The sequence below is a fragment of the Alosa alosa genome, chromosome 10, assembly GCF_017589495.1.
Source record: "Alosa alosa isolate M-15738 ecotype Scorff River chromosome 10, AALO_Geno_1.1, whole genome shotgun sequence".
NCBI lineage: Eukaryota > Metazoa > Chordata > Actinopteri > Clupeiformes > Clupeidae > Alosa > Alosa alosa.
Genome location: NC_063198.1, coordinates 13,629,817 through 13,654,658, shown reverse-complemented (window position 1 = coordinate 13,654,658; position 24,842 = coordinate 13,629,817). Strand labels below are relative to the sequence as shown.

At 41.0% G+C, this 24,842-nt stretch overlaps 2 protein-coding genes across 7 annotated transcripts; one reads left to right on the top strand and one right to left on the bottom strand.

Moving 5' to 3' along the window:
• Nucleotides 1–63: 63 nt before the first annotated feature.
• LOC125301587 (TRAF3-interacting JNK-activating modulator-like) lies at nt 64–13,729 on the bottom strand. 4 transcript variants are annotated; one of them, XM_048254191.1, is made up of 16 exons: nt 13,701–13,729; nt 11,966–12,036; nt 11,291–11,460; nt 10,306–10,735; nt 6,361–6,502; nt 5,387–5,444; nt 5,148–5,175; nt 4,696–4,725; nt 4,508–4,603; nt 3,220–3,291; nt 2,417–2,557; nt 1,894–2,031; nt 1,514–1,616; nt 1,205–1,278; nt 764–862; nt 64–410 (listed from the first exon to the last, which is right to left on the bottom strand). In XM_048254191.1, the coding sequence occupies exons 4-16, from the start codon at nt 10,672–10,674 to the stop codon at nt 213–215; spliced, it is 1,548 nt and encodes a 515-aa protein (XP_048110148.1). In that variant the 5' UTR covers nt 10,675–10,735; nt 11,291–11,460; nt 11,966–12,036; nt 13,701–13,729; the 3' UTR covers nt 64–212. The 4 variants fall into 4 exon arrangements, with proteins under 4 accessions (XP_048110148.1, XP_048110151.1, XP_048110149.1 ...); XM_048254194.1 differs by having other exon boundaries at nt 10,306–10,732; XM_048254192.1 differs by lacking the exons at nt 11,966–12,036; nt 13,701–13,729 and having other exon boundaries at nt 11,291–11,574.
• On the top strand, nt 12,448–24,018 carry eps8l3a (EPS8-like 3a). 3 transcript variants are annotated; one of them, XM_048254189.1, is made up of 21 exons: nt 12,448–12,752; nt 14,236–14,334; nt 15,002–15,084; nt 15,173–15,240; nt 15,542–15,609; nt 15,815–15,970; nt 16,460–16,609; nt 16,865–16,941; nt 17,244–17,365; nt 18,008–18,135; nt 18,513–18,624; nt 19,118–19,191; nt 19,284–19,358; nt 19,686–19,831; nt 20,992–21,187; nt 21,504–21,532; nt 21,639–21,729; nt 21,964–22,068; nt 22,375–22,469; nt 23,138–23,270; nt 23,390–24,018. In XM_048254189.1, exons 3-21 carry the CDS (start codon nt 15,026–15,028, stop codon nt 23,417–23,419), a joined length of 1,914 nt encoding a protein of 637 aa, XP_048110146.1. In that variant the 5' UTR covers nt 12,448–12,752; nt 14,236–14,334; nt 15,002–15,025; the 3' UTR covers nt 23,420–24,018. The 3 variants fall into 3 exon arrangements, with proteins under 3 accessions (XP_048110146.1, XP_048110147.1, XP_048110145.1); XM_048254190.1 differs by lacking the exon at nt 14,236–14,334 and having other exon boundaries at nt 12,449–12,752; nt 15,545–15,609; XM_048254188.1 differs by lacking the exon at nt 14,236–14,334 and having other exon boundaries at nt 12,449–12,752.
• Nucleotides 24,019–24,842: the final 824 nt, after the last annotated feature.

The window sequence follows — 24,842 nt, the reverse complement described above, 5'->3', positions numbered from 1 at the left end:
ATTGTATTCATACAAAATATTTAATGAATAATCTGAAAATTTGCATTTGAAGTATATAAAACAATTACTCTGAAGTCAAATCCACTTTAACATTCAAATATTACTAAATAGTTTAATTATATATATAAAAAAATATTTGACCTGAAACTATCTGTACAAACATGAGTAAATAAAATTTCAGTTTCATAGCTTTTCTTCAGTTGGGCCTCCCATCAAATGGGTTTAAAGCACTTTGGATACTCTAGTGAGGTCACTTCCTGTATGCATCTCTCTGCATAGTTCTCCATGATCAGGTAGAGCTTCTCCAGCTCCTCTTTGTTCGTTGGATGGTGGAACCATAAGAGCGTCATGGCAACCAGGAACAGGACCAGAAGGAAGAGACACAAGCCAGTCCGAAGGAAGTGGCGCCTCTTAGTGGAGAGCAATAGAGAGACAAGGGAGAGAAATGCAAACACTGATTGTTAAAAATTAACCACTTTAACTATGATTGTTCAAATGGAGATGCATACTTTTACTGCTGTTATGCTTAACATATATATTGTAATAATTGGCATTCATCAACATTATAGTAATCTGATAACTTTGGTGACTAAAGTCGGAGAGTATAACTTGTACTGGCCTTAATGCCTGAATGCCTAAACTAGTGCTGGCCTAGTTTGCCTTACTCTTATCCAAACAGTGGTTTAATTTTTGTCCAGGACTGATAAAAGTGATGCCGTGGGAATAAACATGGTGATGGAAAAAAGAGAGGTTTACAACTGACCATCCCCCTTGTGTGTCGAGTCGTCCCCTGTTGTGGTGCTTTGACCACTGGCTGGCAGTTGTGATCTGTCGTGGACAACTCCGGTACCACCATGGCATTCTGTGGGGTAGAATAAACTTGACAAATTTAGTGGGACACATTACTGTCATGTGAAGTAGCATACGGGGGGAAAGTATTCAATCTGTTAGATTTTACTGCATTTCATACAACCAGTAACCAGCTAAAAGAGTAGAATAGCAAGGCTATCATAATGCAGACTCAAGTCTCAAATCACTATGGAGGTACTGGGTTAAGGAATTAATGAACAAGTCTTAAAAAAACAACAAAGATTCGTTTAAATTTTAAATTAATTTCAATTAAATTCATTTTTCACATCTTAACATAATTTAAGTTTTAGTGAAACGAAACTATATGATCTGGAAGTCAAATTAGTCAGCTCACCGGTCTTCCTTTATGATGACATGCTTGCGTCGTGCTGTGGTGGCCTGACGGTGGGGCTATTGAAGTTTTTGTATCTAAAAGGAGAATGGACAGTTCATTGTTTATGGGTGAAACATGTCTGTTGAGTGATAAATAAAATATGCATTTGAATAAAAGTGCTATGAAAGACATGTCCACGACCTTCACCCAGTCGTGCCTTTTGTGTCACATTGCGAAAGGAATGTAATTGTCTCCTTACCAAAACCCCTTCAAGACTATGATGACTCCTAATATAAGCAGAAGTTAGTGACTAGCCCTGATGAACCGTACCCTTCTGATGCACACTGTGTTGGTCCTGTTCCAGGAAGGTGGCACACTGCTCCTGCAGTTGCTGCAGCTGCTCCTGCAGGAGAGCTTCGTGGAGGGCTGATTTCTGAGACATAATGATTGTAACACCGAATCACAAAAAGAAGGTTACACTCTAAGTGTGTTATGCTGCCTTTTATTGGCTGAGTCTTAATAATGTATGAATGGTTGAATTGATTGATTTTGAGACAAAACAACTATAATATGCCTCTTGCATGATAATATTTGCTGGAGTAAGGTTAGACAATAAGAGATCATCTGAATTGTGAGGTGTAAGATGCAAAGCTAAAGATGATCATTTGGAAAGGTTTCACTCGACCGATGCATTAGATGGCCTCTCATACCTCCATCTGGCTCTGCAGTGCGAGTGTCTGGTCAGAGCTCTGCTGTAAGGAGACCCTCAGCTGGGCACACACCAACCCCTGCTCCTCATGGAGCTGCCTCAAGTGGTTCGACTCCTCCTGGGCCCTCTCCACCGCCCTCTAGTGGAGACAGGCAGCACAACAACCCACAGTCAGGAGTGGAGCAGAGAGAGGGGCAACACATTATAGCACATAGCACAGTAAACATTTCTTTACTCACATAAATAGCAGTTGAAAATAAGCTACGAATCTTATTGACCCCTTTTTATGTAGCTGAACATAAGTCCAAGCTTTACTTTAGTGCATTAGTCCTGCCCTTTGTGGAATCAGAGATAGTGACAACAGCTAGCTCATTTTGCCCAGCTCCATGCCATTATCATGAATCTCAAATGTTGTTTAAAGCAAAGATTCTAGCGCTGTGTTCTAGAATCTTTGGTTTAAAGCACTAAACAGACACAATCAGCCTCGTCAATATTAAATGAGTCACGTCACGTGTAACAGTCACCTCTAGGCTGATGACCCTGTCCAGGGCCTGTGTTTTCTCCTCTGTGATCCTCTGTAGGCTGGCCACCGTCCGTTCCTCCTCCAGACGGAACTGCTCCTCCATCAGCATCAACAGCCTCTTGCCTTCGTCCTTAGAAAACCTCTGATGGACACATAATGGGACTATGACTTGTTCCCCAAATAAGTCACTTCATTGTTTGGTTATGTTATATTAATAAGCACAGGTGATTGTGATATGGAACAGTATTTCCCAGTTGTTCCCAATACTTCCCAGTACTTACTTTTGAGTAACTATGTGATGTTAGCCTTCTGGCTAGCTAGCCTATGAACATTAGCAATGTCGCCCCTTTGTTGTTGTCAAGTAAACACTCTCAGTTTGGACGTATGTCCAAAGTGGGAACCTTCCCACTTCCCAGCCACATGAACACACTATTATTAACTCAGGGAGCATTACCACAAAGAGTGCTAAAAATATGCCTTTTGGGGGGTTTATAAGTGTGATGTCACTTCTGTAAGAGCTTCTGTGTGCAGTTGAGAAACATGATTATTATCTAATCCAAACTCATCTCATACGTCTCATCTCATACTGTTGTTTTCAAACACAGCTCTCCTCCTCATTCAATGTGTCGGACTGAAATCTGATTGTTTGTTTGCATATAACCGCACTGAATGATTTGTGATTTCAAAAAGCTGGCGGCTTCAGCACTGCAGCTAATGTTAATAGCTTATAGTATGTATGTAAGAATGTACAGATAAGACAATGTGGTGTGTGTAGGGATGGTCAAGTGGACAAATGGAACTCACCTGGAAGCACACCTCTAGCTGAGACTCAAGAGCACCAATTTGACATTTCATCAAGTCTTCCTTAAAGCACGCCTGGAAGAGAGGAAGAAGGAGAAGAGAGAGAGAGAGAGGAAGAAGAAGAAAGAGAGGGTGAAACAGAAAAAGGCATCACTGATGTCAAATCAAACCTGAAGTTCCAATTTTCTTAAAGTTAGCACAGGCTAGGAAAAATTGCAACAAAATTGTCACACATTTCACTACTCAACATGCTTCTGTTATGTTCGATATGTAGATATAGTAGGTATTTCTAATCATTAGCTGAGAAGGCAGCTGATTGGGTGACATCGAATGATTATCATGTGTCTCAAATTAGATAGCCTGTGGCGCTCACAATGGCAATGATTTTTCATACGGAATAAACTTAAAACAATAGCTTTTGGGAAGTATTTCACAAAGCTGACATTTGGGTGGGTGGCACTGTAAGGGCTCCTACACACAGTTGTGTTCCATCAACGCATGCCAGTGGGTGTTCCCAATGGTAACTATGCAAATGACTTGAAGTAATTTGATTGGTTGGTGCCGTCCATAGATTGACTTGATTGGCCGGTGCCGTCTGTCGGTGCAGCAACAGCTGAACTTCTCAACGCGAGCGACGGGAGAAACGCATGAATGGGATGCGTTTCCAGCACTGCAACGCACGCAACTGTGTGTAGGAGCCATAGTGATCACCAATGGCATCCCCCCTTCTCTCTCTCTGTCTCTATCTCTCTCTCCCCCTCTCTCTGTCTGTTTGTCTCTCTCTCTCTCTCTCTCTCTCTCTCTGTTTGTGTGTGTTTGAGTGTGTGCAGTGCATTAACTACAGGATGCAGTAGCCTATGTAGCATTGCACTTTGAGTTACAGCATGACGCTGACAAGGTATCTGTCTGAAACCACATATTTCCTTCCAAGAAGCCTGGGCTGCCAGACAGTTTCAGTTTGAGCTCTGCATTGGGGCTGATAACAACCTATCCAGCAAATGAGTCTCCCATAAGCTCTGGTTATGTGTCAGTCAGTCAAAACACAGTGTGAACACATTACAGTAAACAGTGGTTATGAATTGTATAAGCTGTCATTGCCTCTTAAAGTCCCTTATGAGTACGGTATAGTACAGTATATACTTAATATGTCTATTGATATCTCTCTCTCTCTCTCTCACTGTGTGTGTGTGTGTGTGTGTGCGTTTTTGTGTATGTTTGTGTGTTTGTGTGCCAGATATTAGGGGGGGAAGTTAAGTAAAAAAGAAGATACAAAAAAGGGGGGGGGATGTACCCTCCACATTTTGTCACAGTACGCCAGTAAGGTGGAGGTTTCCTGCTGAAGAAGAGTCAGCTTCTGCTTGAGGGTCTCTTCTCTCCACAGCGCCTCCTAGAATGAGCGAAGGGTTTCATTTTCTGCTCATTTCTTTCCACATATACATTTAAATGTGTGGTGTAAGAGAACACTGCAGACCTGCTTACCTTTAAATACTCTCCTAGCTGAAAAAGATCCTACAAAAGAAACGAGATAGGGGAAGAAAACGAAGGATTGTCTGGTCGCTCATTACTTGTACACACACACATACACATGCACATGGATGGGCAGCTAGCAGATCGTTAAGAGATGTTTGCTGAATGTGACAACAAATTTTATCGGCTTGATATTGTGTATGATCACTGACTGCACCTTTAACTGAACTAAGAAGACTAATCTGACAGTCTGAAGATGAAATAGCGCTCTGCAGTTCACAAATGTACCCCATCATTACAGTTACGTAGGAAAAACTAATGTTATATTCCACATTTGAGATTGAATAACAAAACTATGGTAACAATGTAAACATGAGCCAATCCCATCTCTGGTTATCTACAGTAGTTGCATCACCCTCAGTCGTGGGATAGAGAGACACAAGTTATCAGAGTAAATGCCTCACCTCCTCCTTTATGGTTACATAACCACACCTGGGAAAGACAGAAGTCGTCTCATGTCACTCAGGCAAAAAGGCATTGTCAGTGTAAATACAACACCAGTGTCCATAACATCATCAGTGTACTACTATCAGATCAGTACCATGAGGTAATTGTGTCAAACCTATTTAAATGTGTTTATTCGTGTGTTATACTATGTACATACGTAAAGTAGTATTACTAGTAAGATGACAGCGTGACTTACTCTGTCTGGCAGCTGAAGTCGCTTACATCTACAGGTCTGCTCCTTTTGTTGTTTTGAGCTATGAAGGGGATAAACATACTTATCTCAAACTTACATGAAAAATATATTTTTAACAAATATTCCCAGAGGAACTTAGTGAGGAACTTAGTAGGTTTTCACAATTTTCTACTTATATTTTCTACTGGTTAGGGAATCGGACTTTCGGTCGGTTTGATCCCTGACTGGTAGGAAAAATGTGGGTGGGGGGAGTGATTGAACAGCGCTCTCCCATATCCACATCCACGGATGAGGTGCCCTTGAGCAAGGCACCTAATCCCCAACTGCTCCCTGGGCACCAGGATTAAGGCTGCCCACTGCTCCAGGTGTGTATGTGCTCACTGCTCTGAGGGTATGTGTGTGTGTGTTTGAATTGGTGTACACTGTGTCTTTTGACTCTGAGGAAGACGCAGTGCGTCGAAACGTCAGTCGTTTGTGCACCTTAATAGAAAACGTTTAACAGTTCTCTGAGTGCTCCGGTCATTCCTGGGTGTAGTCTCTCTGAAGTGGCCCAGCCAGTCTTTCTGGTGTACACTGTGTGTCGGTGTGTTGTACACTACCCCCTGATCGGTAAAATGCAGAACACAAATTCCTTGTATATGCAAGTATACTTGGCCTATAAACCTGATTTACATTTACATTCTTGACAGGTTGCTCTCATGTAACTCTTTCAAGCAATATGCTAAACTTATAAAACTTTGCCTGGGGTTCTGCTGCATGCTCTTCAAAGAGCTGAAGGTTAAACATGGAACTGCCAGTGTAAAACAATTGTAGGCTACTTCTAAAGGGGTCTATCCACATTTTTAAAAATCTTACCAAGACCCATATTGACTTGGCAAGAAACACCTTTGTGTGAGAGTTCAAACCAGAACTTTTGGGGGTTGGGGAGCCAAGCTTATCAAACAGTCATCAGATACAGGAACTGTGCCATGCCCTACCTTCCTCACTGGTCCACACACTACTCCTCAGGGGTATCCCTCCTTCCAAAAAGCTGCCTGTGCTGGATGTGAGGTCAAGAACAGCGCTCGTCATTCCTGTGTCATGTTCCTGCTCTGTACCTGTTGGTGACATCCATGATGTCTAAAAGAGACAAGCGACAGTTACAAGAATTGATGTGAGATAGTAGTGACTGAGTTAGTTTAATCCCTGTTGAGAGCAAATTTCTCTAGCTCACATTATGTGAGTTCAGAGGACTGATTAAAAGAAAGATGGGACTTTGTTTTATAGGGCTAGTTACGGACTGTAGTTTTACAGAACTATATAATAAGTTATTGCTTCAGATGTAGCCTACCAATGTTGTTTAAAGGTGTCTGTTCTACATTGGTCTAAGGCAAAGGCCTTTATTAGCCAACCTAAATGTTTATGCCTATGACAGTATTTTTGTTAGTGTGCACCACCCATGGTGAAACCACACTGGAAACAAAGTCCAAGGCTACATTTGCTCATGCCTTATTACAGTGCATGAAAATCTGTTCTGTTATCCGAAGTCTTCTTCTTCCTCTTCTTCTTATTACAGTGCATGAAAATGCACTGTACTGTTCTTCCTAGGCTTCTTATTATTATTCCGCTTACCACTTTTTCCGCACGCAATTTCTCTTGAACAGTTTAACTTAGAAACTTCATTCAAACTTTGTAACGTTGGTCTTCAAACAGATCGGGTTGCTATGTCTTTTCAACTTTGAAACTTTTATACTTTTTAAACTATTAAAGAAAAACTTTTTAAAAATCCCCATAGACTTAACATTGCCGATTATGACATCATAATACGGCCATTAAGCAATTAGAATCCTATGGCAGGTGTTCAGGCCACCTGCAGCCTCAGGCTTTAAGCATACAATCTGGGTCAATTAAGACTACACATCCTATTCAACTGTTTCCTCTGCCCAAAATTGTTTCAAAATAAAAGTCCTCACTACAATAATCCACTGTTAAACAATGTAACCCATTAAACTACTGAACTTTTTACTTTACTTTACTTTTACTTTTTTACTGTCTACTTTTAAACTATCATTAAACTATCTATCTATTAAACTAGCTGTCTATCAACAACATTTAAACTATCTACATTCAACTTTTAAACTTTTAAACTATATACATTCAACTTTTTAAACAGTCTACTTTTAAAAACTATTATTAAACTATCTATTAAACTAGCTGTCTATCAACAACTTTTAACTTGTCATCAACTATGTCAACACTTGTCATCAACTATGGCTCCTACCCACTGTAGCTAGTTAGCATGGTTAAAGATAGTTAACATGTTAACATTGCTAACATTGTTAAGATTTTTAACAAAACTGATAAAAAATGATTAGCTAGGGTTAGCTAAGTCATATGGTTAGCATACTTTAGCATGTTAGCATCGTTAGCATGCTTGTTAGCATAGTTAGCATAACTACTAAAAAAATTATTAGCTAGGTTAGCTAAGTCACATGGTTAACATAGTTAAGCATGTTAGCATTTCTAGATAGTTAGCATGTTTAAAGAAAACTGCTAGAAAACATTAGTTAAGTTAGCTAAGTAAAGATGGTTAACATAGTTAACATTGCTAAGATGTTTAGCAAAACTGCTAGAAAACGTTAGCTAAGTTAGCTAAGTAAAGATGATTAGCATGTTAGCATTGCTACCACTGCTATAAAACATTAGCTAAGTAGCATGGTTAGCATAGTTAAAATCTTAAACTATGTAATCTTAAAAAGCATAACTGCTAGCAAACATTAGAGCCATTCCAACTTTCAGTTATCGTCAAATATCTACCTATACACAGCCATTAAACTATTTAAATATCAACATTCATTAAACTTCCAGTCTGTCAACAACTTTTAAACTATTTACCTTCAACTTTTAAACGGTCTACTTTTAAACTATCATTAAACTATCTATTAAACTAGCTGTCTATCAACAACTTTTAAACTATCTACTGTCTATCAACAACTTTTAAACTATCTACATTCAGCTTTTAAACAGTCTACTTTTAAACTATCAACTTTTATTAAGCTATGCAACCACCATGTCTATCCTAGCATCACCGTAGTATTGTATTATCTGTTATTTTACATCACAACTTTAGCATTTTCATGCACTAGTAATTCCTTGGAATTGCATTTCTAGTTATTATTCTTCCCACCAAATTTCTGTGTCTAATTCAGCTTTAACCGTTTAACGTAGAAACTTCGTTCAAACTTTGTAACGTAGGTCTTGAAAAGGACACGTGGGGAATGTATTTTTCACTTTTGTAAACTTTATACTTTTTGAGATATTAATAAAAAACAAGCTTATTTTTCCCCATAGACTTAACATGGGCTGATGACATCACAATGGGCTAATTAACTTGATTTGCACCTGTATCAACTTCCAGCTGCTCACTACTAGGACCCATCAAAGGGCCAGTTAAACTGATTGCACCTGTATCAACTGCTTTCTGCTTAACTAGGCCAACTCTCTCTGTGTCTCTCCATTCTACAAGGATATAAGGCACATTCCATCCAACTTTCTATCCATTCATCCTCTTCAAACCATTCACTCATCCACCCATTAAACTATCCACCAACATCCATTCAACTTTTATATCCATTCATCCTCTTCAAACCATTCACTCATCCACCCATTAAACTATCCACCAACATCCATTCAACTTTCTGTCTATCAACATCCATTAAATTCAACTTTTAAACTATATACTCTGTCTCAGGCTTTAAGCATACAATCTGGCTCTCTTAAGACTACAGATTTTGTTCCTATTTCCTCTGCCCACAACTGTTTCAAAATACATGTCCTCACTACAATAATTCACTATTAAATAATGTAACTATTTAAACTACTCAACTATTTAACTGTTCAGCCATTTCAACTGTCAGTTGTTATCAACTATAACTCCTGCCAACTGTTTCCCAATAAAAGTTTGTTTGGCATTTTATGTTAATATACAGTATGTTTATATTTTCATGCACTGGTAATTTCCTCAAAATTACATTTTCTAGTTATTCTTCCCACCAAATTTCTGCATCTAATTCAGCTTTAACCGTTTAACATAGAAACTTCATTCAAACTTTGTAACGTAGGTCTTGAAAAGGACACGTGGGGAATGTATTTTTCACTTTTGTAAACTTTATACTTTTTGAGATATTAATAAAAAACAAGCTTATTTTTTTCCCATAGACTTAACATGGGCTGATGACATCACAATGGGCTAATTAACTTGATTTGCACCTGTATCAACTTCCAGCTGCTCACTACTAGGACCCATCAAAGGGCCAGTTAAACTGATTGCACCTGTATCAACTGCTTTCTGCTTAACTAGGCCAACTCTCTCTGTGTCTCTCCATTCTACAAGGATATAAGGCACATTCCATCCAACTTTCTATCCATTCATCCTCTTCAAACCATTCACTCATCCACGCATTAAACAATCTGCCTATCAACCTCCATTCAACTTTCTGTCTATCAACATCCATTACACTATCTAAATTCAACTTTTAAACTATATACTCTGTCTCAGGCTTTAAGCATACAATCGGGCTCTCTTAAGACTACAGATTCTGTTCCTATTTCCTCTGCCCACAACTGTTTCAAAATAAATGTCCTCACTACAATAATTCACTATTAAATAATTTAACTATTTAAACTACTCAACTATTTAACTGTTTAGACATTTCAACTGTCAGTTGTTATCAACTATGACTCCTGCCAACTGTTTCCAAATAAAAGTTTGTTTTGCATTTTATGTTAATATACAGTATGTTTATATTTTCATGCACTGGTAATTTCCTCGAAATTACATTTTCTAGTTTATTTTCATACTACTACTATAACACAATAGGCCTAATTTAACCTACAACCAAATGTTATCTGTAGCAGCCCATACATGTCAGAGATAAACTGACCTCAGCAGACGCACTGATGTGTGGCCAGATGATGCCCAAATCCTGTGATGACACCAGTGACTGTCTGTGGATTAACGGCACTTTCCGCCTGTTCCCCCTCAGGGTCACTTTCTCTTTTTGAGTCGTTTCTTTCCCGCCAGAGACGAGTGCAGCGTCGCTGCTAATTTGCCTCCTCTTCTGGAACTCCCTCTGTCTTTTGCTCCTCATGTTTCTCTTCCAATCGGACTCTTGCGGAGTGCCCGGGCTGCGGCAGCTCGTGACATTGTTGCGATCACGAAGGCATTCGTGTTTCGCGGCCCGGTGCTCCAGCTTCTGGTCATAGCTCTCCGTTCGAAGCCACTGCCGCTTTAGCACGTTATCGGTCTCCATTTCGCTTTGTTTGACGTCTCACTTGATATTGTCGAGGTAGTGTTGAATTAACATCAGTCTGCTAGAGAGAATGGTTAGTTGCATGTCATTACATTTGGTGGAATTTCTGTGAAACCTGCTATGCCTTTCATCCGTAAGGTCAAGAGGTTGAGTGGACAGGGTGTGTCTCCACCTAGCCCTCAAGGTTAGTTGTGTAGGCTACTCAAATGCATCACAGAAAGCAACAAGTTGAACAAGTTCAAATACATTCAAACAAAAGGAAACCTACATTCAGGAGGAGAAAAATAACTTTTCTAACAATGCAACAAATAATCACCCATCTAATTCCACCAAAGCCTATAAAATAAGTCTTAGATAAATGTAACTTATATGCAAGTCTTCTCACCAGACATACTGGTATGCTCTTATGCACTGAAGAAACACTCTTAAGAACTTGTAATGAGAATATGCATTGTGGAATTATGTATAGCTGTGTGCTTAGCAGCCATGTGTGGGCACCAGGCGAAATGACCACCCACACAGCTCTGAGAGTCTGCTGTGCACATCACTGCACTCACATTGTGCCTACCCATCAGAGAGAAGCCATGGAGCTCTCTTAAAAGTAGGCTAATCATACCTCCAAACGCAAGGCTCTTCCAGAGTGGACGGTCCGTGAGAGTCGGAATAAAAGGCTTGCTTCAGGCCTCTGCTGGCTCTCAGCTGACTGCCCCGGTTCCCGCTCTCGCACCCTCTGGTCTCCGGAACAGCTGCCTCAACCGTCGGCTCTTGCTGTTGTTACTCTTGAGTCTTGACAGGAAATAAGCGAGAGAGCGACACAACCACAATGCAAACACATACACACACAGTGCTTCCGCCTCTCACATGCACCAACACTTCTGTCACTTTTACAAACCAACCCTCTAGAGATACGCCTCTCTTTCTCTCTCTCAGCTACAGATGACATCCGTGGTTGAGGAGTAAAATAAAAACAGGAACTGAGAGATTTCTGCTACTTCTCATGCTTTCATTGAGCCAGTTCATGTTGGTTTATCTTGAGAACTGAACAATAGCATCCAAGTCCTCTCCACTCAGAAATTACGTTTTCTTACACCAGTGACACAAGCAGAATCACAAGCAGAAAGACTTGCATGAACAAAACTCTAGTGAGCTGTAGAGCATTGTGTGCATTGAAAGAGCGCTCAATATTCCTAAAGTGAGACATTGAATTGTAGGTGTTATACAGGTTCAGAGAGATCATAGGCCTAAAGTGGCCCTGTTTTTAGTTCACTTCCCTTTTCAGTAAACCACTCACCTCATGTGTGTTCTGGGTTGGCTGGTCACCATTGGGAAAGTCCTAATCAACCAATCACTGCCCCCAGTGTCCTGCAGTCAAACGTCACTTTTACGAATGGCAAAACAACAAGAACAGCCAAGTGCATGCTGCAGTCATATCCTACCCTGATAACAGACATGATAAAGGCTGGCAATTAAAGACAGCTTCATCTGTCATTTGGCGTGACTGTGACAGGGGAGCAAGGGAGGCCCAGTGATAATCAAATGTAGATGCAGATTTGATAACACTCTTCTTAGAGAAGCTTGATTCAAGTTTTCCCAGGAGGATCATTTATGCCCACAGCATGACTACAAATGACGTTATCAGTGTAGGTGTGGTCGTCAGTGGGCTATCAGCTGAGGTCCCAACCTGCTGGAGTGATGGATGGTGAAGCTCCTTGTGTACAGGCCAGGGTCTACTGGTAAACCTTTGAGCGGAATACTAGACACACCTATGGACCCTTCCCAGCTGCTCAGAGGAAGATACAATTCCAATCTCCTCACAGTTACCTGTTGATCTGCCACAGGGCACAAACATTACAATATAACCAGGGATCTCTCTCTCTCTGCCCCCGCTCCCTACCCACCCATCGGTGGCACTGGACTTTGTCCCGTTATATCATAAGGAAGTTCTCATGTCCTTAGTTTTCCAGCGGTGTACTGCGAGTGTGGATCAAAGTGGAAGAGACCTCAGAACGATGATGTGAAGACCCTCACAACACAACACAGAGAGGAGCAAGTGGACTAAGGGAGGTCTTTTCACAAAGGTACCCCAGTTCTCAAAATTTCTATCAGAATGTTGTTTTCTTTTTTTATTCTTTTGGTAATTATGTATGGACTGTTGATGATATATGTGACACACACACTCTGAAACAATGTAATATAACTTGTAAACATATGGACATGGTGGATTGATTGATAATGTATTTGAATAATGAAATGTAGTTTGGACCGATGTCGGCAGGTACTTGTGAGTCTCGCTTTAAATCAGGGTAATGACAGTATTCAGTATCTATTCAAGGCGAAATAACACAACCCATTCGTTACGTGTCTGGTCATTGCCACTGGCCTTCATGGTTTATAGCACACATTTTTGCTTCCCACATATAGCCTAATAGTTATTTCAGCTTGAAATCGGAGTCTCCTTCGTCAAGGCGAAGGCCATCATAGAAAACACAAGTAATCTTGACTCTCTGGTCTCTTAGTTATTTTTATGGCACCATAAACGCTGAGTCCCTTTGGATCATATCTACTCCAGCTTGTTGCTAGGTGGTGGTTCAGAAGTAATAGAACACTGGGTCATTAACATGGACATAACATGGAGTGTTTGTGCTGAATTTGACACATGTGCAAATGTTTGATTGAATGTATCTAATAGATGGGCAGAGTAAGTGGCCATGAATCATTAAAGGAGAATTCCGGTGTGATCTTGACCTAAAGTGTATTGAAACATGATACCGAGTGTGAACGTATGTCTCATAGCCCATCTCGGCTTGTCCCTTGCACTCCAAAATCTGGCGCTAGTTAGCCGATGCTACCAACAGCTTTTTCAATAGTGGTGCTTCGGCATCGGGCTAGCCATGCAAATAAATCACTGTTTTACACACATTTACGAGGCTCAATGTATCTCCACACTTCATTGGTAGACTTCCGAGGGCCCTGACATTTAAAACGAGACATTGAGAACTTTGAAAAAGCACTGGTAGTTTACTTACAAGACGATTTATACAGACAGTATCTTCACGAAGTTTAGCGTTTGCAGCCATCTTGAATTTAGTCACGATAAGTCGAGCAAGGAGTAAGAATGAACAGGTATGATAAGGGATCAGATTCCAAAAGTAATTCAGTGGAAATGCTTGGATTACAGTTGCTGCTACTGGAAGAAACTGGAATCCATGCATTTCCACTGAATTATTTTTGGAATCTGATCCCTTATCATACCCCAAGAGCTGCCACAAGAGCTGCCACAATTGTCCCCCTGAGCAAGGCACTTAACCCCAACTTACTCAAAGAGGACTATCCCTGTAGTAGGCTAGGCTATTGTTAGTTCCTCTGAATAGGCATATCAACTAAATGACAAATAATGTGATAGTAAAATCATGACTGATAATTCTGTTGTCCGGGGGTTAAAATCAATCTGGGTATGCCTCTCAGTATAGTGTACCCAGCTGGATCAATGCGTAATATCATATCCTGTGTGTTTTGGTGTTCTCACCACTAGTATTATTGGCTTTGTGCATTCCATGCTAGGTCTATTACAGATGGTGAGAAATACAGTTGTAGCATCTCTGTGCTACCCTGTATTCAATGGTGGCGTATTCCAAAACAAGAGTGTACGCGCTTTAATGAGTGAGTAAAATCTCTGTAGATCCTAAGTATGTACAATACTGATGCCTATTCAGTATAGGTTACAGCCACACAATTCAGGAAATGTCTTCAGAAGGTGTTTTAATACCCAGACATGCTAAGTATCCTTAAGGTAACATACAGCATAGGCTATTGATTAAAAAAAATTGACTGACATTTCATTTGTCAACATTATAGTTTGTTTTAACACACTTAACTCAAAAGCCTGAATGTAGGGAAAAAGTCTCTCCCTAACCAAACAACAGGGAATACATTCAAAGGTGAAAATGAAATTGATGAGAACCCTGTCAAATGTGTTTGTTAATGCTTTCCTCGGGAGGATGTGTGAAGCTGACTGAATTATTAACCAGGATTGCTATACTACTACAGTAAAAAACATAACACAAGGAAGAAAGGTTCCTCCACAGTAGAGGTCTTCTCTGTGACCTTATTTGACTCAGTTAATCTAACTGTAGTGGACTTATACTATGTGTTCATGATGATGACAACAACCCTTTACATGAATGAGTTGTGTAATGCGTATCACAAGTATTATTAAGATGTTAATACAGATGTCAACAATGGATAATGGGCTTCATACAGTCTTTGATCAACGCTGTTCATTTTCGCAGATCTTTCTATTCATGAGAGTTCATTCCTCCTAAAACAGGTGTTTGGCCAAAGACGGTCCAAGATGTACCAAGATCCTTACAGCTTTGACACCAGCAGTTATGCTAGCTCCGTCATATCCAAGTAATCATGGGGTTGTTCTTTTTCTTTATTCTATGTTGATTGTCAGCGGGTTTCAGACTTTTTTTTTAATGTGCTGTGCTTTTTGCAGTGGATTCTCAGTGGAGACATCTTCCCAGATGTCAAATATATCCAGACCAAGTGGCAAATCCATATATTGTGAGTAAGCCCCTGCTCAAAACAAACCAGATTTATGACTGTGATTCTTAGCATATTATAAACTTTATTCCAGATATTATTCCTTTTGTAGCAACCTGACATTATTACTTGCAATCACATCAACAATAACTTTACACATCATCTTTAGAAAATGAAAACCTTTAGACAAAGATTTATAACGCATTGTAAGATTAGTCAATCATTATTGTCTTTAGTGAATAGCAAAATTAGTGGTGAGAGTTATGTTATCTTGCGAAACATTCGTCAGTGGTTTTTAATAGTGGGTTTTATGTCTTCTAAGCAGTGCAGAGAAAGGAGTATGTGAAAAACATCAACAATCAGATGGGCCGCTTCCAGTACAGAGTTGAGGTACTGAACTCCCACAATGCATCTCCCCTCTGATCTGATCAAATGAGACTATTTGACAATGTGAAGGATATAATTAAATTGACTGGAATGGCCAAAAACTGCATGTTATGAATGGATAAAAGCGCAAGATAAAAAGTTGAACTGAAACTAGGCGTATGGCTTAATGGTTTAGTAATTCTCTGAATGCTTTGAACGTTCTCTCCAGCACCTGTTCACCTGTGACATGGATGGCCGGGACGTGAATCTGGACGATTGTATCGAGCGTCTGAATATGCTGGAGGCCATGGGCAGTGTGTGGGGCCAGGACATGTTCCTGCAGGTGCGGGATGGGTCACTTCAGCTCATCGACATCGAGACCAAAGTGAGAACTGTCTTGACACCGGTGGGAATCCACTCCAGGTTTACCTGAGAATAGCAGGGGGTCCTCTCCAGTTTTGGACAGAATGAATTTCAAAGTTTAGCGAAAATGAAAGGCAAAGTTTTCGTCCAAGTTGGGTCTTGTAGGGTCTTAGTCCATAATGTGATAGCATAATTTCAGGTCAGATCCTGTTCTGTTGTTCATGTCATGTCCTCTGTCCTCATTTCATCATTTGTCTTCATTCACATCAATCTGTTTTCTCCTCCCTTTTTATCCCCCTTTCGCCTCCCTTGTTATTCCTACTTGTTCTACCTCATTCCTCACACTTATTTCTTTCTCCATCCTTCCTCGACCACCATTCTACATCTTCTTCCTCATCTCTTCTGTCTGTCTCCTTCCACCTCCTCTCCCTCCTACTTCCTCCCCTCTTGTCTTATCCTCCTTCTCTCCCCTAATCCTCTCTTCCTCCTCTCCCCTCTCTTCATCTCTCAGGAGGAGCTGGAGACGCATCCGGTCAGTAACGTGTTAGGTGTGCAGGCCGTGCTGGACAACGGCACTTATAACTCCCTGCTGACAGTGGCCGTGTGGGAGGAGCGCAAGATGGGCCACAGCGTCTTCATGTTCCAGAGCGATTCCCTGAGGGTCAGTGGCAGAAAAATGGACCGTCTCTGACTATTTTTACTATTTGGTTGTTGTGTGTTGTGATCTGTAGCTGGTTACTAGATAAGAAACCTTTGAAAGTCTTTTTGGAAAACTCTCTTCACGCAGGTTCCACATTTGCAGGTTCATAGTGTTTGCCTATTAGTACCAACCCACCTACTCACATGTCCTTCTTTAAGAACTCAAGTGATATACACATCCTTGAACTAAACGTTCCTTCCTTTATTATTCATTTAGGCTGATTATATCAAACAAAATCTAGACAGAGCCATCAACTACAGAAGAGTTGACCATGTAGAAAACAGACAACCCAGGTAAATTTCCTCAGGAAAAACAGTGTGCTTCAAAGTCATCAATATTCTGTAAATGTGCTATTAATGAAAATGACTAATTAAAAGTGATAAAATACCCTTTTTTGTTCAGTTTATGAATATAAGTGATGTAATGGTTTGTGCATCTCAAAAGTATTAGTTTTCATAATTTTTACTGTCGTATTCCAGACATAAAATTTGACACATGCAGTAGATATTGAAATGACACTAGTTTTTTTGAGACACAAAGTGCTCAGGATGAATGAAATCAAATATGTTTAATAAGACGCCATCTGCTGTTGTAGGGATAACCTGAGAGCTATCATGGCTGGCAAGATGAATAGTATCCCTCAGAACAACGGACCTGCTTCAGTAGAGTGGGTTCGCCCAGAACAGCCCCCCATGGAGTGGGACGCCCCAGACTATGGTGAACACGCAGATAAACCTTTATCTGGGGAAGATGACTCTGCCTCCTGGAAACAGATAAGCTGTTTGTTTGTTTGAGAGGCACAGAAAAAGAGAGAAAGAGAGAGAGAGACAGAGGGGGAGAAAAAGTGTGTGTGTAGACAGAGACAGAGAGAGAGAGAGAGAGAGAGAGAGAGAGAGCGTAGCTCAGACTTTGTTAAATTACATGAGGTTGGAGTAAGACTCTGAGCTCATAAAGTGCAACAACAGTAAGGTGGCTCTCTTTTTATCGTGTGGTTTATTGGTTTGTATATCAACAAAATACTTAGACCACTCCTACTGGGTGTGCCTGGAAAAATCTACGTCAGAACAATTCAAGAGCACCCATTTCCTGATGAAGACACAGTAAGGAATGCGTTCCACTAAGATTATTATAAGGAACAACTCAAGGCTTCATAGGGTTGAGACAGACGTCAGCAGCACAGCAGCTGTGACATGCAGTTGAGAGGTGGCACCACACAGCAGTTTAATGTATCTTCTGATAAGGACCAACCATGACTGGGTGGATTTATGTTATACTATATGTATGTTTCTGAAGCTTATCTACTTATCTGGTTGGCATAGTGAAGGAGGGGCATCCATTGCTGATGTTGTCTTTCTGCAGATGATAGCCCATTGCCTACACCCACGCCCCCTGCTAAATTACCGGAGCCGGTACAAAGGCAGCCGTCACCCCCTCCACCCCAAAGGACCCCCACCCCCCCGCCCTACACAGAGAAAGAGAGAAATGTGGTCTGTATTTCACTCACCTTCATTGACTTTCAATTCCATTGATAAAATGACTTTTTGCTGTTTGTGACTTTTTGCCCCACATAACCCTGTGATGAAACTCTTCTAAGCTCTGTTAGAGAAGCAGACATACAGTACATCTATCTAGATAGATTTCAGACGCTAGACCATCTAACCACAAACCACATCTTGGTGACTAGAAGTAGAAAACATTAGGTGTTGCACAACAGATTCCTCTGAGCACAATGACCTGTATTAGGTCAGACCTGCTGGACAGTAAAGCATCCACCTAACACACACAGTCTGAAGTACCTGAGTGGACAGGGGGTTGCGGGTTTAGGGTCTTGAGAATTTATCTCTCCTCTGAATGCCCCCCACAGGACATCTTGAATCACTTGATAAATGACATCGAGGCCTTCATGGATATAGTGGTCGCCGTGGCCCCAAAAGAGAAGAGAAAGAAGAAAAAGGAGAAGAAAAAGAAGTTGAAAGGTAAAGTACTTCAGCTGCAATAGAAACTGATGAGACATACATTTCATTTTAGCCATTGCACACACAACCAATACCTGATTTTACACTAACACCCGTAGGCCAAAAGTAAGAATGAAAATGACAATATAAACTGGTCCACTTATCAATATCTAATCAATACTTTATATTTCAGTTATAAAATATAAAGTGTGGCCTGTAGCATAATATTTTAAATAGAGACTAGTACGCTACTCCCAGTTACAAGGGTGGGAGAACCCTATACCATATACCTAGGTCACTTCCCCAGCAAGTCCACTAAGAGAATAAACTGATCAGGATACAGCTGTCATATATTCAAATTCTTATTTATTTCACAGAGTTGTTTACAAATACAAGGAAGACAATGGGCTATAATCGCCACCAGTAAGAGTAACCGTAGGCAGTGTGCAAAAGGCTATATCTAAGCCATAGGAGCAGTGTATGAGCTTATCCACTGTGTGTCTCTCTCATAAAGCTATTGCAGGCATGCCTTCCCCAGAGGAGTTTGAAATCTGCTTCCAGAAACTCAAGTTTGCCTTCAACCTTCTGGTAGGTTCCATTGATGCTATAAACCTTATGAAAGCTGAGTGTAATCCCTCGTCATCAATTGAACCCCTCTCTCCCCTCTCTTTCAATGGTAGGGAGAACTTAACGGGAAGATCAGCGATCCAAGTGCTGCTGACCTTGTCCATGTCTTCTTCTCCATCCTCACCTATGTAAGCTGAGAGAACACTCTTCTCTCTAGTACACCAAAGTCTGACAGGAGATACAATATATTTTTGTACACAACAGGAAGTACAATGTATTTTTGACAACTATAACAGATTATTGTGTTCAAGCAGAATAGCAGAATTCTGTAGTCAGAAGTATGTGTCAGGATGTTGGAAGCATACTAGCTTGAATATATGACCTACACAGAGGTACATACTGTAACATTTTTGTCCCCTCTGCCTGAATATTTTGTTCATTGACGATCATAGCAACACAGTTTTTACATTGCGATATCAACTGACTGGTCTACCTTACTGGTTGCCCTGCTGCAGCTGGTAAACTACTGCTCTGAGGAACTGCCCCCATCCATTGTCGTACCCCTCTTGATCCCGGAGAGCATCAGGCTGATGAGCGAAGAGGCCACCACAGAGGAGGACCAGTTCTGGCAGACGCTGGGAGACGCCTGGAATATCCCCAGGTAGGACCCATCAGGATCTCATCAGGCAGATAACACCCTCATTTGGAGGAAGAGATATACTAGATTTACATGTCAGTGTAACCTGCGTTGTGTTGAACCTGCGTGATTCAGCCCTGCACACGCCCGGACTCAGACCACAGCAAAACAGCAGCACCTCGGATCGGGAGTCGATCGCGCTGACAGTTGAGCTAAAAGCTAAGAAACTTAGGAACGCCTTGTTGCGCCATTCGCCCGACGTTTGAGGCTACTAGCTCGCATGGCAGCAGCACTCTTGAGGCATCGGAGAGTGAGGTTTACCAACGTTACACACTCACAGCTAAGCTAGCTGGCTTCCGTTACACTCACCCCCCTAAACCTCACTCCTGATCCGGGTCACGGCTCCAATGTAACCTGCGTTGTGTTGAACCTGCGTGATTCAGCCCTGCCCAGACTCGAACCCGCGAAACAGCAGCACTTCGGATCAGGAGTCGATCGTGCTGACAGTTGAGCTAAAAGCCCAGGCTACTAGCTCGCGTGCCAGCAGCACTCTTGAGGCGTCGGGGAGTGAGGTTTACCAACGTTACACACGCACAGCTAAGCTAGCTGGCTTCCGTTACATCAAATCAAGGTGCTCGGTGGTAGTGGGGGAGGGGCGTGAGAGTTGTAAAATTTTGGATAAGTCCCCTCAATTTGTCAGACTTGCCAACTGCAGCTTTAAGTGCCCACAGGGACTCATGTTTGATTCTGACCCGTGGTCATTTCCCAATCTACTCCCATCTCTCTCCCACTCATTTTCTGTCGATCTCTTCTCTGTCACAATTAAAGACAAAAGCTAACAAGGCCCAATACATTTCTAAACAAGTGTATATTTACATTTTTTTGTAGCTTTTGCCTTTATGATAGATAGATAACTTCTGGGTGCTTGTGCTTGGCTCCATACTTGTGTAGGTGTGCTCATGTACCAGGTGGGCAGTTCTGCTGCCTGCTGGAGCTCTCCCTCTGACCTGATGAAGACCCAGTGTGTTTACTTACACTCTGCTCCATATAATGGGCTAGTCTAACAGTTCACAGAATCAGTTTATGGTTTCAGACTAAGGAAAGGGGAGGTGCTGCTATGGGGACCTGCAGTGTGTGTGTGTCTGTCTGTCTGCGCGTGACAAGTGTGTGGTTTTCCCTGTCAGTACCCAGTGGCCAGATGACGACGAGGAGATTCCTGAGTACTTCCCGACGTTCGATGATGGTTGGATACCCCCAGACGTCACACCTGAGAGTCAGCGTCAGCCGCAGGCACAGCCACAGCCACGGCCGCCATCGTCCAGTCGTCCCATCAGCAGGCAGCCCAGTCATCACACCAGGAATGAGACACCACTAAATCAGGTCAAACACACACACACACACACACACACACACACACACACACACACACACACACACACACAGAGACATATACTCACACACACACAGAGACATACTCACACACACACATACATACAACCTAATACACACAAATAATGCACACACACATGCATACCTGTATACTGTGTAACAGACATTTCATTTTTTAGATAAAACTTGATGCTCACTCTTATATTTGGATGCAATAAATCTAATCTAATCTAAAACAACTTGCTAGTAAAGCCGATATGTAATGTGATCATCTCACCATACTGAAGTGTTGCCACTCTCTTCACAGGCCCCATGGAAGCCCCCACCCGATGAGGAGTATGTTTGCTTCCTTCTCCCCCAGTGTTTATGCTGTGTCATTAGATATGTGGCTAACCAAGCGTTGGTCTCACCAACCACCATATGCCTCTGTGTTTCCCTGCAGAGAGGAGGAGGCCAATTACATGCGTGTGATCTTCGACTTCACCGCCAGGAACCAGAGAGAGCTCAGCATCTCAAAAGGGGAAATTGTCCAGGTGAATTAAGAAGGGAGTCACCTAAGTGGCACTAAGACTGAGGGGATGAGAGCACATGTGCAGACCATTTGGCTAATGATATCAAAACTAGACAACAGAAAAGAAAAGAAACTGGTCACCAGGAAGATACTTTGATGCTCTTTGATAAGAGCATCAAAGTGCATGGATATTTGCAAATTCATATGTGAACAAGTGCCGCTGTGTCTTGAGATCTATCTGACCATGTCTCAACAGCTGCTGGACATGTCCAAGCAATGGTGGAAGGTGCGAAATAACAATGGAGAGGTAGGACACGTCCCAAACAACGTCTTGGAGCCACTAGACAAAAAGGAGAGAGAGGTAAAAACATGTCACATTTTATTCCAATGAAACGGGCAGTAAAACTGATATTGATACTGATATTTTCCACTCGCATTAGAATAAATGAATTGAGTTTTGACTAATAGTGTGCCTGGCATATATTTCCACTGCTCAGGGTCTATAAGGAGATCTGAGTATTACAACAAGTTTTGTGTGGGCTAGCGTTAGCACTGAATTGGGATGCATGGGAGACCCTAGCAAGCTTAGACATTTGGGTGTTTTCTGATATCTTTAAAAAGATTAAAATCAATTGATCGTCTTCTGATGTATTGCTCTCCATCCCAGGAACAACAGCAAGTGGTGACCATCCCAAACTTGACCAAGAAATCTAAACCACCAGAGGTGAAGGCCTGGTTGGAGTACAAGGGATTCAATAAGATGTAAGTGGTTACTATACATATAACTGACAGCAGTCACATGTTTAATGTATTCAACCACTAACATGATAAAGTAAATGGTATTGCACAGCTCCTAGACCTTCTTTGAATAAAAGTGTAAATTAAGGCATTGAGTATATTTCTGTTAGTATGTGCAAATATTATTGAAGGGAAATTCCGGTCTAACATCAACTTAGGGTTTATTTCTGTATAACAGGTGTAGGCTACATTTTTAATTTGGGATCAAAACCATGTCAATCGGTCCAGTTTTGAGCAAGACTGAAATATGCATTTACATAGGCCTTTGGGAGCATCTTCCATACATCAAATTAAATAGCTCTTTTCAGCCATTAACTGTGCTCAAACAAAATCATTACACGTCTATGCTGCTATCGGTCTCTGCAGACAAACTGAAGTATTTGTATTTTTGTGCAAAGAAAAGGTAATAAAAAGACTGTTTGTGTAGTCAGTGCATTACCTTGCTCTTCTTCATTATCAAACTCGACTTGATCGACTTACAGACTGTCTCTACACAAGATGGCTGCGCCTTACTCAAAGCTGCACCGACTGATGCCATTTTGGTCCCAAACAAAACATGTACACTCGTTATCATAGACTAACATTGACCTATTATTAACTAATGAGCTGTGCCTTTCCTGTTCTTCTCTCAGCACGGTGCGTTGTCTGAGCATGCTCAGTGGTGCCTCTCTTCTCGGGATGACCCGCGAGGAGCTGAAGATGATTTGTCCTGACGAGGGGGGCCGGGTGTTCTTCCAGCTGCAGAATGTCAAGGCAGCAAATGCTGTGAGTAACCATAGCAACCTCAGACAACCACACAAATCATAGAAAGTGCCCACACAGGTTTTTTTTAAATGCTCTTTATCAAACTCACGTGAGGTTTCTTTTCCCTCTTTTCAATCTAGTTGGCAAGTGAAGTCAGACATATGGAATAATGACTCAACAAAAGGAACTGGACCCAATAGAGAATCTGAAGGACTAAGACATAACTAAAAACGATGTGCACGGTCATTTGGATACAGGAACCTTTCGTTACATGCCCGCTAAGGAAGGCTTGGAAGGATTCTTTGGAAACCACTGTACTTTACTGGAAATGTATGCTGTTAATGTAAGAATGAGATTTAAGCAGGATTTCTTGCAACTCCTGCTGTAACATAGCAATCACCTCTAGGATCCTCCGTTCTGCTGTTCCCATGGAAACAAATATTGTGCCTGATGCCACATATCTACTGTATACATCCTACGTGGTCAATTATGTACACCTTCATTCACACATAAATATACTTTGTCTCTATTTATGCTCAATTTTGTCTTGCCATAACACTATTTGTAGCAGGAGACATTTCTCCATGACCTTGCTCTACAAATTAATTACACTAAACTCTATGCATTTTCAAGATGTAGTGATAAAATAAAACAAATAATATTCTGCATGTGTTATGTTAAAAATAGTCTTGACAAAATGCCATATGTAAATTTTCTTACTTGGGAATGAGCTCAAGTTCATGAATAAAAGAAAATGAGTGGCAAGCGAGTGAATATACATGCTTTATTTCATTGTAGCATTACATATGTACTGTTCCAGCACAGAGGCTTCCAGGAGTCTGTGAGACATTGCTTTTTGTGTGAAAGCATACCAGTGACTACATAAAAAAGTCAAATCAAACCTATAACCTTGAAGAGCATACAAAACATACAAACCCACACACGCTTGAGACAAAACAAAACAAAAAAATAATGACAAAACCTAAAACACATAGAAAAAGGCTGTTTAAAAAATACTGGAAAAAAACAAACACAAATATGGTTCATAATTGTATAATTACACAAAGCCTGTGAAGCACACCTAAATTGACCTTAGCGTGTGTTCCAGGACCCCCACTAGTTACAGTCAGGGTGGTAGGAGTGTGATGATGTGAATGTGCACTGATCTTAACAATGTTGCTTTAATATCTTGAAGTGCATATTTCACATATTACACACAAACTCTTAAACTAGAACAGAATAAACACTTTAGAGTAAATCTGTGTAGGATTCTCAGTTATTAAATGTAAAGATTACATTTAATAAAAGGTGTTTGGAGAAGGATATACAGAATAATGTCAAAATCCGCTTTATTTATGAAATGACATTTCAGAAGTGTATCATGACATATCCAAATAGAAGATTAAAAAAAAAGGTTTTAAAAGAATTGAGAAATTTGGTTTACCCCTATGGTGAAGCTCAAAGCTTCACAGCTGTGGCTATGGCACACCACATGCATCTTAGCATCGTATACACCCCATCATGCTCACCAGGCAAGATAACAATTTAGAATATCACTGAAGCAAGATCAAAAACTGGACATTTGTTTGGGTC